We start from the raw sequence: 12,176 nt of genomic DNA, 5'->3' as shown, positions 1-12,176 counted from the left end.
GCTCTGTGCTTCCGTGGCCTTGCCGTCTGCATGGTGGCCTTCAGGGGTCTCCTGCTTCCTGCTCAGCTGACCCTGGTGAGCCTCTGGCTGAAGCTCGCCCATATCCATGGTGGCATGGGCCGAAGGGGAAGACACAGAATGTCACTCAGACTGCACTGCACTTCGGCAGCTCAGATCCCCACCCTGAGGCTGGCTGCGGGTCCCCTCACCCACCCTTGGTGCCTGTGCACCCCCTGCCAGCACCCCAGCTGCTCCCCTGCGTTGGCTCCTGGCTCTCATGGGACCCGAGGGTGTGGTCCTCCCTCTTCCAGGACCCAGGACAGCTCTGCTGGGTTGCACAGCAGGCACTCCACAGACTCCTCTTTTTGAGGGTGCAGGACCTGTGGGAACCATGGGGCATCCTCAGGCCTCTGACCCCAAAGGCCCTCTCTGGTCCTCTTTCAGACTGCACAGCTCAGGCTTGTAGGTTCAGGATCTGACTCAGGTCCATCCTGGCTGAGGAGAGGGCCCAGAGGGCTGCACGATGGGCATGTGGAATGAGGGGGTTCTGCTGATGGAAAGTCGAGCTCTGATGAGACAGGAGGAGGTGCCCAGGAAGAGCTCCCGGGTCACGGTGGACATCTGTGGTCTCTGCAGGTCACAGTGGTATCAGCAGGAGCCATGATCTGCTGTGCTCATGCACCTGCTAGTAGAGGGCTGAACCTGTGCCACGGGATGGGGTCAGGCTGCAGCCCCATTTTTCTGGACTGGAGAAGGGCTCTGGATCTCCAGGAAGGACAGAGCTGTCAGCATGCAGACCCTGAATGAGCTGAGTTAGGAGCAAGTGCTCCTAACTCAAGTCAGCCCACCAAGGGTAGCCTCAGGCACAGGGTGGAAGAGGAGCACTTTCTGGAGAGTCTTCCTAGTACACCAGCATCACGAGTCCCCATTTTCCCAGGGGAGGAGTGACTTGGGGTCCCACAGTGTGAAATGGAGCCCAGGGGCCACAGGTCCAGGTCTCTCCCTGAGCTTCCTAGCTGTCAAGTGGTGCCAGCTGTGTGTCACTAAACCCTGAGCCCCAAGGATCTCAGCCTCTTTGGAAGATGGAGGCTTCACCATGGTCCCCAAGCCCCACATGCGAGGCCTCCACTAGATTCCTCCCCTGTGGCTGATCTTGGCTCCTGAACCCCCAGATCTCCCAGCAAGAGAACCCTGAAGGTAGCACTTCAAGCCACTTCTGCTCTAGTGCTTAGTGGCTTCAGGTGACAGCTCAGCTGGTCTTGGGTCCTTTCTGCCTTGCATTTCCTGCGGCAGAGTCCAAGCTCCTAGTGGTCTCAGGGGTCACCTGGGTGCAGGGAAGAAATGGCACCCCGTGGGTGGTTGGTGTCCTTGTGCTTCTGCAGACCAGAAAACAGTGCCAGGAGAGCTGTGTGAGGTGGAGGGGGACCTGGGCTGCACACAGCAAGGGGAGGTGGCTTTGGTGCCCCATCTTGAAGGGCGATCTCTCCGAGGAGCAGTACAGGGCAGCATGTGCAGGGATGTGTACCCAACACCGCGTGTGGAGCGTCTTGTGAGCTACCAGTGTTCTCCTCGCCAGCCTGACCTCCAGCCACCCTGCAGCAGATCTGTCACTCGCATCACCAGGATCCTTCCGGTCATAGCAGCCCCGTCTTAATAATTCCATAACATGCACCTGCATTTTGTAGTTTCCTCGAGTTTCAAATGAATCTTCTTGGGTTTCACAGGTTACTATCGACAGGAAGGAGAAATATGCTAACTAATCAGTGTGGGTCCCCAGTCCATTACAAAGCCAGCTCCCTGGGCATCCCACAGGGCTGGTCTCCAGGAGCAAAGCCAAGGCCACTAGCAGACGAGGCGTGGAGGAGGGGGGCAGCCCACTCCACAGCTACCAATGCTGATCCCGGTTCAACTCCCTCCAGCGCAGACACTGATTTTTGCAGGAAGGTGTGAACATCCCAAGACACGCTGACACTTTTTTGTCTCTTTTGATGCCTTGTGATCTCTCTGGGGGATGTGGGTTCAGGTTGCCTTGGTTGGCCTGGACCCCAGAGCTCCTGGAGCATTCTGCTGGGGCCTTGTGTATGTTGTGGCCTCTGGGAGGGGCGGATGGACGCCAGTTCAGGCAGCTGAAACTCCTCTGGCTGCGAATGCCGGAATTCCTGAGGCGTCGTGGGAGCCACCCTGCAATACTCCAGCTCCAGGACGGACTCTGCCAGGCAGGGACGCACACTCAGGGCAGCGTCTCCCTATTTTTAGGCCAGATACTTATAGAATGACATCTGAGTGCTCACTCAGCCTGGTGCTGCCCAAATAAGGGTGGCAGAGGCGACCGCCCCCGCGAGGGTGGGCCTGACAGGTGCACAGCCCAGAGGCCCGCATGCCAGGGACGCTCAGAGGGGTCGGGTTCCAGGGAGCTGGGCAAGGCTGTGTGCTTGGCTCTCACGGAAGCAGCTTGCTTGGCTGTCCTGCAGCCCTGCCGCCTGCCTGTCACCTTCATGGTTTCCAGGGCCTGTGATGCTTGCAGGAGGCCCCTTGCTGTCCGGAAGCCACTGGCTCAGCCGACTGAAGTGGGCAGAGCTGCAGGGAGGGAACTGGAAGCCCCGCTTTGGCAGGAGGGGCAGAGCAGCGGTAATGGGGCATCTGAGGAGAGCACAGACTCTGGGATGGAGAGTTCGGGGAGCCCTTTGGGACATGCCTAGGAAAGAATTCTCTGGGAGGTTAAGGTGGGAGCCCTCCGAGTTTGAGTCCGCCCTGTACAATTTAGACATTTAGTAAGATTCTGCCTCAAAATGAATGTAAAACGGGCTGAGGATGCAGCTTAGTGTCAAGGTCTTGGTTGTACCCTAGAACTGCAAAACAAAGCAGAATAAGTCTAAACAAAATTCTATCTGAGTTCTGGGCCCCCAGGCCCCACACGGAGGCTGTGGAAAGTCCCAAGGGCTTTGGGAGGCAGGAGCAGGGGAGGGGTTCGAGGCCCTTTCTCAGGGAGCCCCGCCACCCCTGCATACTCCTCCTGGGTGCGAGAGCCTGCCCAGCTCCTCCTGCAGGCTCCCCCCACAATGTTGGAGTCCCGGCCGTGCTAGGCAGAGCCCCCATGCACCAGTGGTGGGCCGCAGGGGGAGTCAGTCGCCTCTGTGCCTGCAGAGTCTGAGGCCAGGGCCCCCAAAGGAGCAGGGCAGGGCTCCAGCTCCCGCGGCAAGGAGGCTCCGTCCCTGCGGAGGGAAAGGCTGCCGCCCAGCGGCTGCAGACTGGCTAGCAGGAGCTCCAGGCCGCGGCCACCAGAGAGAACACACGGCCAGGCCTCCGCGGGCTTGTTCTCAGCAGTGAAGAGCTGAGTCCCTATTTAGAGACCCCAGGGCTGAGAGCCTGGAGCTCAAGGGGCTTGAAGGGGACACAGCTGGGGCCAAAAGCACTGATCATACACTGATCATAGGGAGGAGTGGGAGTGTCTAGTGGGTGGGGCTGGTCAGAGCTGCTGAAAGCAGGTCCTGGCCACTGGACGGGGAGGAGCTGGGCAAGGCAGAGATCAGGTTTTTGGTGTTTTTTTTTTTTTTTTTTTTTGCCATACTGGGGATTTAAACTAGGCCCTTCACACTGAGCTGTATCCCCAGGCTTTTTAATTTCTTTTCTTTCTTTAAATTCTCAGATAGGGAGGGGCTCATAAGTTGCCAGGGCTGGATTTGAATTTGAAATCCTCCTGCCTCAGCCTCCCAGAGTGCTGGGATTTAGGACATGTGCCTGCATCACTGGCTAAAGGTGCATTTTGGACTCCAGCGTCATCTCCTTTCCTCCTTCCCTCTCCCAAGGGCCCCGGGTGGCAGTTCTCCCTGTCTTCTCCCCTAGCTCAAGCCCATTCAGCTGCCTACCTTGCTGGTTTGGGGGGTACAGTTCCCCATATAGAAGGTGTTGCTTTCTGAGATTTTCGTCACCCGTGGTCAGACATGATCTGAAAATACTAGTAAGAAAGTTCCAGCAACAGACCATCTCAAACTTTAAGTGACTTTTGATAGTGTACCGTTTTGCCAACCTACTTTACTTCTAGTAACAGGTCATCTCTTCACCGAGTATAATTTACAAACTAAACTGGCCCTGTAGCTGTGTGTCCGGGGAAGGCCAATATGCACAGGACTTGGTCCTAGCTGAGGTTCTGGGCCCGCCCCTGAGCCTTGGAGAGGCCCTGTGTGTAAAGCCAGAGGACAGAATTGTACCCTAGCCTCTCTCAGGGCAGCTGGGCCACCTCCCACCCCTTGCCCTGGGCATGCTGCATGGGGCTTTCGTCTTCAGGCTGCGTGCACAGAAGGTCATTCCTTCCCGGTGCCACATGCACCAAGCTGTGGCTGAGTCCCGCACAGAGGCCTCCACTGCACCAGTAGGGAAGTATCGACCTGGCTGGCCAGCGCCCGCTTCCACCAGAGCACTGTGCCTCTCCAGCCTGACTGCGAGACCAGGCCACAGCTTGTGCCTCCTGAATCCCATCCTAAGGTTTGGAGGTGTGCAGCACCCCACAGGATGCTGTCACCTGCCCCTCGCTGCCTGCCTGCGGGGAACATCTGTTGAGACTTGCTGTGTGTCAGGTGTTGGGTCACCCACCAGACACTGTGTTGTGAAGCCTGCTGGGGAAACCAGCAAGGAGATGGACATTTGGGAGTTACCCATCGCCACAGGGCTGAGTGTAAAGTAAAGGATGTGGGCATGGTTGGCTGACCAGGAAAGGGTGTGTGGGCGTGGCCAGCCAGGCCCTAAGCGATGGTCTTTTAAGCCCAGTGGCTCTGGAGTCTCTTGGCAAGGCAGTTAACCCGGCTGTGGACTACCCACCACCCCCTCTGGCAGGACCAGCTTCCATGAGGACAGGCCAAGGGAGTGGCCCAGAGGCAGGGAGTGTAAGCCCGGGTTGAGCCGGGGCTGCTGGACACTGTTAAGGGCCTGCGTGGGGCAGGCTCTGAGGTCCCAGCAAGGGCTCTGGACTCTGTGGCCATCGGATGGCAGAGCTTCTGAGGGGAGGCTGATGGGAGGGTGGCCACATCTCCGGTTTGGGCCCTGGCGTGCCCTGCAGCTCTCTTCCAGGCAGCCGTGGGTACATAGAAGGTTGAGTTCTCTTTCTTTGCAGGGGTCGGAGGAGCTCGGGTACTGGCCACTGGCGAGTCTGCAGAGGCTGAGGTTGGTAAGTGACTGCCTGTGGGATCTGGTTCCAGGGAGCGGGGAAGGAGGGAACAAATGTGCTCTGGGCACGGTCTCCTCGGCTGTGGCACGGGATGCTAAGCATGGAGCAGGGCAGACACCGAGCCATGTGTGCCGTGTCTCTCTGGCTCTAGATTTCAAATATGCCCTCATCGGGACTGCGCTGGGTGTCGCCATCTGTGTGGGCTTCCTGGTGTTGAAGATCTGCATGATCCGGAAGCACCTGTCAGACCAGGACTCTGCGGAGCTGCGGAGCACAGCCCGGGGCGTCACTGGTGAGGGACCTGGCGCTCAGCGCGCGCCGTGCAGCTTCAGCTGAGACTGAGGGGGGCAGTCAAGATTCCCTCCCTGCAACCAAACACCCCAACCACAGCTCCCCAAGAAAGATGTATTCAGGTTCCCAGCGGTGGAGGTTTCAGCCCATGGTTACTGGATCCTGTTGCTTCTGGGCCTGAGGTGGCCCCTGGGGGACAGTCAAGATTCCAACTATAGCGGGCAGTATCCTTCGATGCTACCAACCTGGGGCACAGAGGCAGCTCCAAAAAGAGGGCAGGAAGGAATGGAAAGCACCAAGCCCAGCAGGGCTCAGGCAGGACAGCGGCTTCTCTTTGCATCTCCCTCTGCCTCTCGCTGTCTTCTTTTCCTGTCCGTCTGTCCTCAGTCTCTCGGATTCGTTCCCGAGAAGCAGGTTTGCTGGAGAAAGATGGGAAGAGCTGAAATGGGCTTTGGATAGAAAAGTTCTCTTATTCAAGTGATGAGGTCAGATGGCCTGGTCCAGGGGCTGAGGTGGCCCTAACCATGGGTGGGGGGTGCTGCTGGTGCAGTGATGTGGGCAGCGAGGGGCCCCTCAAGAATCAGACGGAGCAGGGCTATCACAGGGATGGACGCCAGGCAGTTACGGTATGAGTGTCTGCATCAGGGTCTCATGGTGTCACCCACAGAGCACCCTCACCCCACCTGTGTACTCAGCCAAGGGGTCCAGGGGCTGGACAGAGAAGTGTGGGACCAGGACACTGCCCCAGACCAGCCCAGGATTCTCATGGATTAACACACCGATTTCTCTCTTTAGACCCATTTGTGCAGAGGAAGAAGAGGAGTTTGTCGATGAGGTAAGGGGACTTCTGCCATGCACAGGAGGTCCCCCTGCACCCTCCTCTCCAAGCTGTGCTGCTTCCATGCTGCTGTCACCCAGTCTCCATGCTGTCCTGCCTGCCTCAGGGCCTTTGCTCTTGCTGTTCCCTAACCCAGAAGGTTCCTTCTAGACAGCTGCAAACCTCCATCCCATCCCCTCCTCCTCTCTGCCACAGTGTCAGGTGACCCGTTGTCGACAGCACCCGTGCCCTCCCTCCATCCTTCTCTTCTCCCTGTCTTCATTGTTCTCTGTAGCTCATTCTAGAGTTGACATTTGTGACAGTAACTTGTCCAGTCCCGCCCTTTTCTCCCCGCACTGCAAGCTCCTTGAAGGCAGGGTCCCCTTGGCAGAAGTGGGTGCTCCTGTGTGTGCCCAGTGGGGGCTGAGCGAGAGGCCTCGGGCAGGCACTGCCTCTGTCTGTCACAGGGGTCACAGCCGGGTCCCAGGAGACAGCTGCCAGGGAAGGGCTCACCAGGGAAGGGCTCCGGTGTCTCAGGGTGCAGGAGCGCCCAGCAGCGGGAAGCAGGGTTGCGGGGTGGGGACTCGAAGGTCACATAGCCGGGCCCTGGCAGCGCAGCCAACAATCAGAGCAGCCAGCAGAAGCAGAGCCCAGCGGAGGGAGGCGTGGGAGGGAGGGTGCCGGGGGTTTCTGGGGGGCGGAGAGACTTGTGCGTCTTCATGACCGAGGTGGGAGGAGTCCTGCTGGGGTTGGGCAGTGGTGCTGTGGACTCCGTGGGCCCCAGACCCGCTGCTGGGGCCTGCCGGGAGCAGGAAGAGGAAAGAGGCAGAGGCGCTGGGTTATTTCGAGGCTTGGGGCTGGCGGAGGCAGATCCCATCACCCTGCAGGGCGGCGGCAGAGCGGTAAGCACCTCAAAAGCAAAGTGCCACCCGAAGGAACAGGAAGAGGTGCAGGGGAGGGAGAAATGGGGGAGCTAGTGGGGAGCAGAGGCACAGCTCACCTGTGCGTACTACAGAGCGGAGCAGCTGAGCCAGGAAGATGTTAGACCCCGAGGAACAGCCAAGGGTCGGCTGATCGGGCTCCTCCCGGGAGAGTGCTGCGTGTGCTGTGTGTCACCCGGGCCTCTTCACTCAGCAGCATCCTGTTCTTTCGTTTTCAAGCTAAGCCTCCTTTTCTCCAAGGGATGGGTTACAAGTATAGTCACCATAATAAAAGGAGAGAATTGGAGCACTGTGGGAGGCTGAGGCAGGAAGATCCTAAATAGGAGATCAGCTTGGGCAACGTAGTAACTTAGCAAGAAAGTGTCTCAGAGGCCCTGGTTTAATCCCCAGCACTGCCAGAAAAGAGGGTATTGGGAATGTTACAGGCACCTGGCGGGGGCAGGGGCAGTGTCTGGTGGCTCCTCTGCGTGGCGAGGAGGGACTGCTGGCCATCAGCCAGAGGCCTTGTGTCAGCGCAGCCAGGTGAGCCCAAACCAGCCTCCCTTGGGGATGCCACTGGAAAGTCCCTTGCTGGGGGTCTCAGAATCAGCAAGGGACAGAAAGAGAGCGCCCCTAGTGGTTCATCCCATGGTTGCATCTCGAGCCACATCCCTAGCTGAACCCAGAGTGACCCCCAGGAACATCACCAGGCCGGGGCCACCTCCCATCCACTCTGTGCCCTTTTTCTATTTGAGAAATCTTCAAATGCACCAAAAAGTTGAAAGAACCGTGCCATCAAAAAAACATACCCCTGGTTCGCTACATTTTCCTCCTTTGCTTTATCTCTGTGAATGTAACATTTTGGGGCGGATCCACTCAGAATTCAGGGTAGACATCACAACGTCTCACCTCTAAACACATCATCCTTGTATGTCCCGAGTAATCACAAGTCCAGGGGCACCGCTACCCGGGAAAGGGAGTGCTGAATCAGTAATACATGGCACCCAGCCAGGGTCCTGTAGTCCTGATGATTTCAAAATCATCTTTTATTCCTGTTTGTCCAGTCCATGAAGGAGCGTCACGTTTATCGTTGGTCACTCTGGTTCCACCTCACGGCAGGCACAGTGGCTTCAGAATCCCGGGCCAGTTGTCCTATCGAGCATCCTGTTCTCTAGATTGGTTTGTTTCTCTAGAGCAGATGTGCTGTGGTTTCTTTTGTCAAGGCTGCCGCAGAGGGGACACGGCACATCCCGTCCTGTACTTCGACAGCACAGGACGCCAGGCCCTCTCACTGCTGGTGACACTGAGTTTGGTGGTGCAGCTGAGGAAGTGACTGTCGCAGATTAGCGGACAGAGAGCTGGCACGTGAGGCCATGCGGATCCTCAGGTACCTACAGTTCCAGGAGCACGGACCTCCTCTGTCGGCACCCGTTGGTGCCGTTCATTACTGCGTGGGGTCCTCACGAGACAGAGCATCCAGCTCTCTCCGGTTCATAGCTGACATTCGGCTGGGGGAAACCAGCCTTCCACTTTCTTTCCTCTCCCACTGGCTGAGTATTATCACTGTGCATTTTAGTCCTTTTAATGTTCAAATTGCCCCAAATGTAGCCAGTGCCTGTCATTTTTTGGTGGCCTCTGAGTTCTTGCAAATGGACTCTTGTCCAACAACACCTGCTAGACTGCGACAAGACACAGCTTCCAGCTCACCTGGCCCCATCTGCAATCACCCATTTCCCTAGGACCCCTCCTTTCCTTGCCTCCCTCCCTGCCTACATTCTCTGTTCTCTGTCTCTGCCTCTCTCTGTCTCTCTTTCCGTATCTCTCTCTCCCTTGTATCTCTCTCTGTCTCTGTCTGTCTCTCTCTGCCTGTCTCTGTCTCTCTCTCTCTTAAATTCACTGCAGAGTGATGTTTAGAAACCAAGCCTTGGGCCTGAGCGTAGCCAGACAAGCATCTGAATTGTAAAAGCTTCGAGCTCCCCGGTATTTTCCCAGCCTCTCCGGGTTCTAAGAGGAAAGCCCAGTCCTCGGTCCTGTGAGGATTTTACCCTCTAGCTCCTGCCTAATAGCACACAAATTCCCCCAGCAGCGCGGTGCTGTGCAGCCCACACCTACCTAATACCTACCCCATTCCTGTTATAAAGATTTTTTTTTGCAAGCCTGTTTTCATGCGTTTTAAGAACTCTCCAATTTCACACTTACAAAATTCTCGCATTTCTGGTTAAGCTCATTCCTAAGTATTTTGTTTTGATCTTGGTTTTTGTTTTATTCTTCTACAATTTCCCATTATGTTTCTGATCTGGTCATTGACTATACTGACTTTTGAGCATGTTAACATCACAGAGCCTCTCTGATGAAGCCTTTGACAGCTGCCTTTTGTTCCTCTCTGGATCCCTCTGACGGTTATGAATACTGCATTAACCGCCAAAGTGCCGATGATCCCCCCGTCTCAGGTCTAGGCCCCTAACTGATTTTTGGTCCCCAATTGCATTGGCCGAAGCCACCGTGCTCAGTGCCAGTGAACACAGTGCACGAGCCTGCCTCATGGCAGGAAACCCATGCGGTTCCACGGCGCAGGAGAGACGGACTCAGCTCACCCCCGGGGTGCTCTGTGCATGGACTCCACACTACCTTTTTCTGGGCCCAGAGATGCCCCACTCCCGGCCTGGTCACCCTTGTGGGAAACCTCCCGCCATCTCTCTCTGCTCCCCCTCCGCTTTCAACCTGCTCATCTTCGGCGTCATCGAGCTGAAGCCTCCGTATCATCCAGCCTTGCAGCCTTGACCTGGACCTGTGTCGTTGGTTGGTGAACACATGCTGTCCATCTGACGGCCCTTGGCTTGGCCCGTGGGTGCCTGTCTGTGCTCTGTCTTTCTGCTGCTGCTCCCTTGCGATGTCGGGATGGTAACTGGACCTGCACAGGCATGGCTTGGTGGGCGCAGAAGTGCGTGCACTATTCTACAGCTGCAGGCGTCTCAGATGTGAATCTGCAGTGTTGGTGCAAATCGGTGTCATGCGTGGAGGTGCCAGTGAGGTCTGCAGCCCCGAGTGACTGCACAGAGACCTCACTCTTCCCTCTGCACCACTCTGTTTAATTTAAAAACACATCCACCCTGCTTGCCCCCTGTCTATGCTGAGTAACACCCATGGTGACTCTCACGACAGCCTGGAGTTTGCAGTCCAGGGCCTCATTTCCTAGGGACTTTTCCTGCACCGTTCCTTGCAGTGTCTGCCTAGCCGTATAAAATTCTTCAACTGCAGAGAGGTTTCCTTTCCCCCAAATATACCTATTGACTTCAGGAAATGACTTCTGCCCTTCTTCTAATCAAAGTGATGGAGGCTTTGTGGCTTTGGGGTTGGTGGGCAGGAAACGACCTCAAGGTTGAAATTGTTCTGGAAAACGCTGTGCTGTACCTGGAAGCTGCTGGCCACCAGGGCTGTGTCTTGTACGAAGAGTTGCCCTGTTTTGCTGGGTTTCCTGAGAGCTTGGACTCCTGCATACCTGCTTACTGTGTGTATAGCTCACATAGGGATCAGGTGGGGCCCTGCTACCCCGTCACCAGGTCTTCTGATGTTTCTCTTCCTTTCCAGAGAAGCCCGGGTGATTGAGCTGGGACAAGTGGCCGAGGCAGGAGAGGCCCAGCCGCCTGAACAGCTACCCACACTCTGATTTCAGGATGTTTTCATTCAAACGCCCAAGGCTCGCAATGGAACCCCAGGGGGACTCTGCGTGGGCAGCAAATGACCGAGCCAAAGGACTCTAATCCACAGTGCCTCTGCCCTGCCAAAAGAGACCACTCCTCCTCTGCAAGAAGCTGGCTCCCCACACAGGGAGGATGTTAGCCAGCTGTGGGCTAAAATGGGAACCAGCAAACCCACAGCCCTGACCTGGTGCTCCTGCTGGAGCTGTTCCTGGATCTGCCCCTGCAATGGCTTATGGGAATGGGACCCTAACAAGCCATGGCTTCCTTAGCACCCCATCTTAGCAGCCTTACGCAGCTCTTTCCGTAAACGCTGGCCTATCCTTTGTAACTGCCAGGACCCACATTGCAGAGGGAGCCTGTGCACAGTGAGGGGGACAGGGACCCTGGGAGCCAGGCTCCAGCACTGTCCCTGGGCCACAGTTGCGGAGAGGGAAGGGCAGCCTGGTCAGCGTGAGCGCAGGGGCCCTTGGCAGCCCGGTTCTGGCCTGTGGCTCTCAGCTCCTCAAGGGGAGGAACAACAAAGCATCGAGTAAGAAAGCAGATGCATGCTCGTGCTGAGCTCTGCAAGGCAAGCTACTGTCACCCTCCTGCCACAGTGCCGCGCAGACGGTCACATGTATGTGACATATGCACAGAGATCATGATCGGCAGGGGCCCAGGAAACCTCCATCATCTCTCCTTGTCCTTGGTCTGAGGCTTCTCTTGCCTGTGTCACCAAACTCACATTTCTAGGGCTGCATGCCGGAGGCCTCTTCCCTCTGCAGAGGCCCGGGTGGCTGTGTACGCTGCTTCTCCTCGGATAGGTGCCCTCCTTGTGCAGGACACCAGGCGAGCTACATTTCAAAACTAGACGCTGTTTTAGAATCATCTGCCTGGATTCCCAGGGCATCTTTTACCTGACTGGATAACAATGTTCTTCATTAGCAGCCTTTGTTAACTGATAACCCGGAGCAGTAACATGGTGCTCCAGCAATTGTCCATGCATAAGATAGAATAAATCATCTTGTAAGGGATCTGTTAATTGATTGGCTTCTTTTAGCAGCATTTTAATTAAAGCATCTGGTTTTGAATGGCAGAAATATTTGTGAACAGAAGGGAAAGTCCCTTGATTCTCAGTCCCTGAAAATTTCCCATGTACTGACCACAGAAACACAGTCAGATGTCTTGTTCTGATGGGGACGTGTTCAGGAAGTTCGCACTTAGGGGGTTCATCGCTGTATGGATGCTGTAGGTACCATCACGTGGACTGAGATGGTGTTGACATCCCCAGGTGATGCCATATGTGT

The 12,176-nt window shown here is 56.4% G+C and overlaps 1 protein-coding gene across 5 annotated transcripts in view; it reads left to right on the top strand.

Moving 5' to 3' along the window:
• The window catches only part of Tmem273 (transmembrane protein 273), a 28,285-nt gene extending 16,382 nt beyond the window's left edge, over positions 1-11,903 (top strand). For 2 of the 5 annotated variants that reach the window (XM_063233771.1, XM_063233769.1), the window contains 5 exons: positions 5,108-5,161; positions 5,313-5,453; positions 6,248-6,287; positions 8,413-8,576; positions 10,863-11,903. In XM_063233771.1, the coding sequence (XP_063089841.1) occupies positions 5,108-5,161; positions 5,313-5,453; positions 6,248-6,287; positions 8,413-8,536 (359 nt within the window). In that variant the 3' untranslated portion in view covers positions 8,537-8,576; positions 10,863-11,903. Of the gene's footprint in view, positions 1-5,107; positions 5,162-5,312; positions 5,454-6,247; positions 6,288-8,412; positions 8,577-10,777 lie in introns of all 5 variants that reach the window. The other 3 variants (XM_063233770.1, XM_013148611.3, XM_013148612.3) reach the window with 3 other exon arrangements.
• The last annotated feature ends 273 nt before the right edge of the window (positions 11,904-12,176 follow it).

This window comes from Cavia porcellus, unplaced genomic scaffold, assembly GCF_034190915.1.
Source record: "Cavia porcellus strain 051 isolate PalLab524CR breed Dunkin Hartley unplaced genomic scaffold, mCavPor4.1 scaffold_23, whole genome shotgun sequence".
Lineage (NCBI taxonomy): Eukaryota > Metazoa > Chordata > Mammalia > Rodentia > Caviidae > Cavia > Cavia porcellus.
The sequence above is the reverse complement of the archived record's forward strand: the minus strand, read 5'-3'. Positions and strand labels throughout refer to the sequence as shown.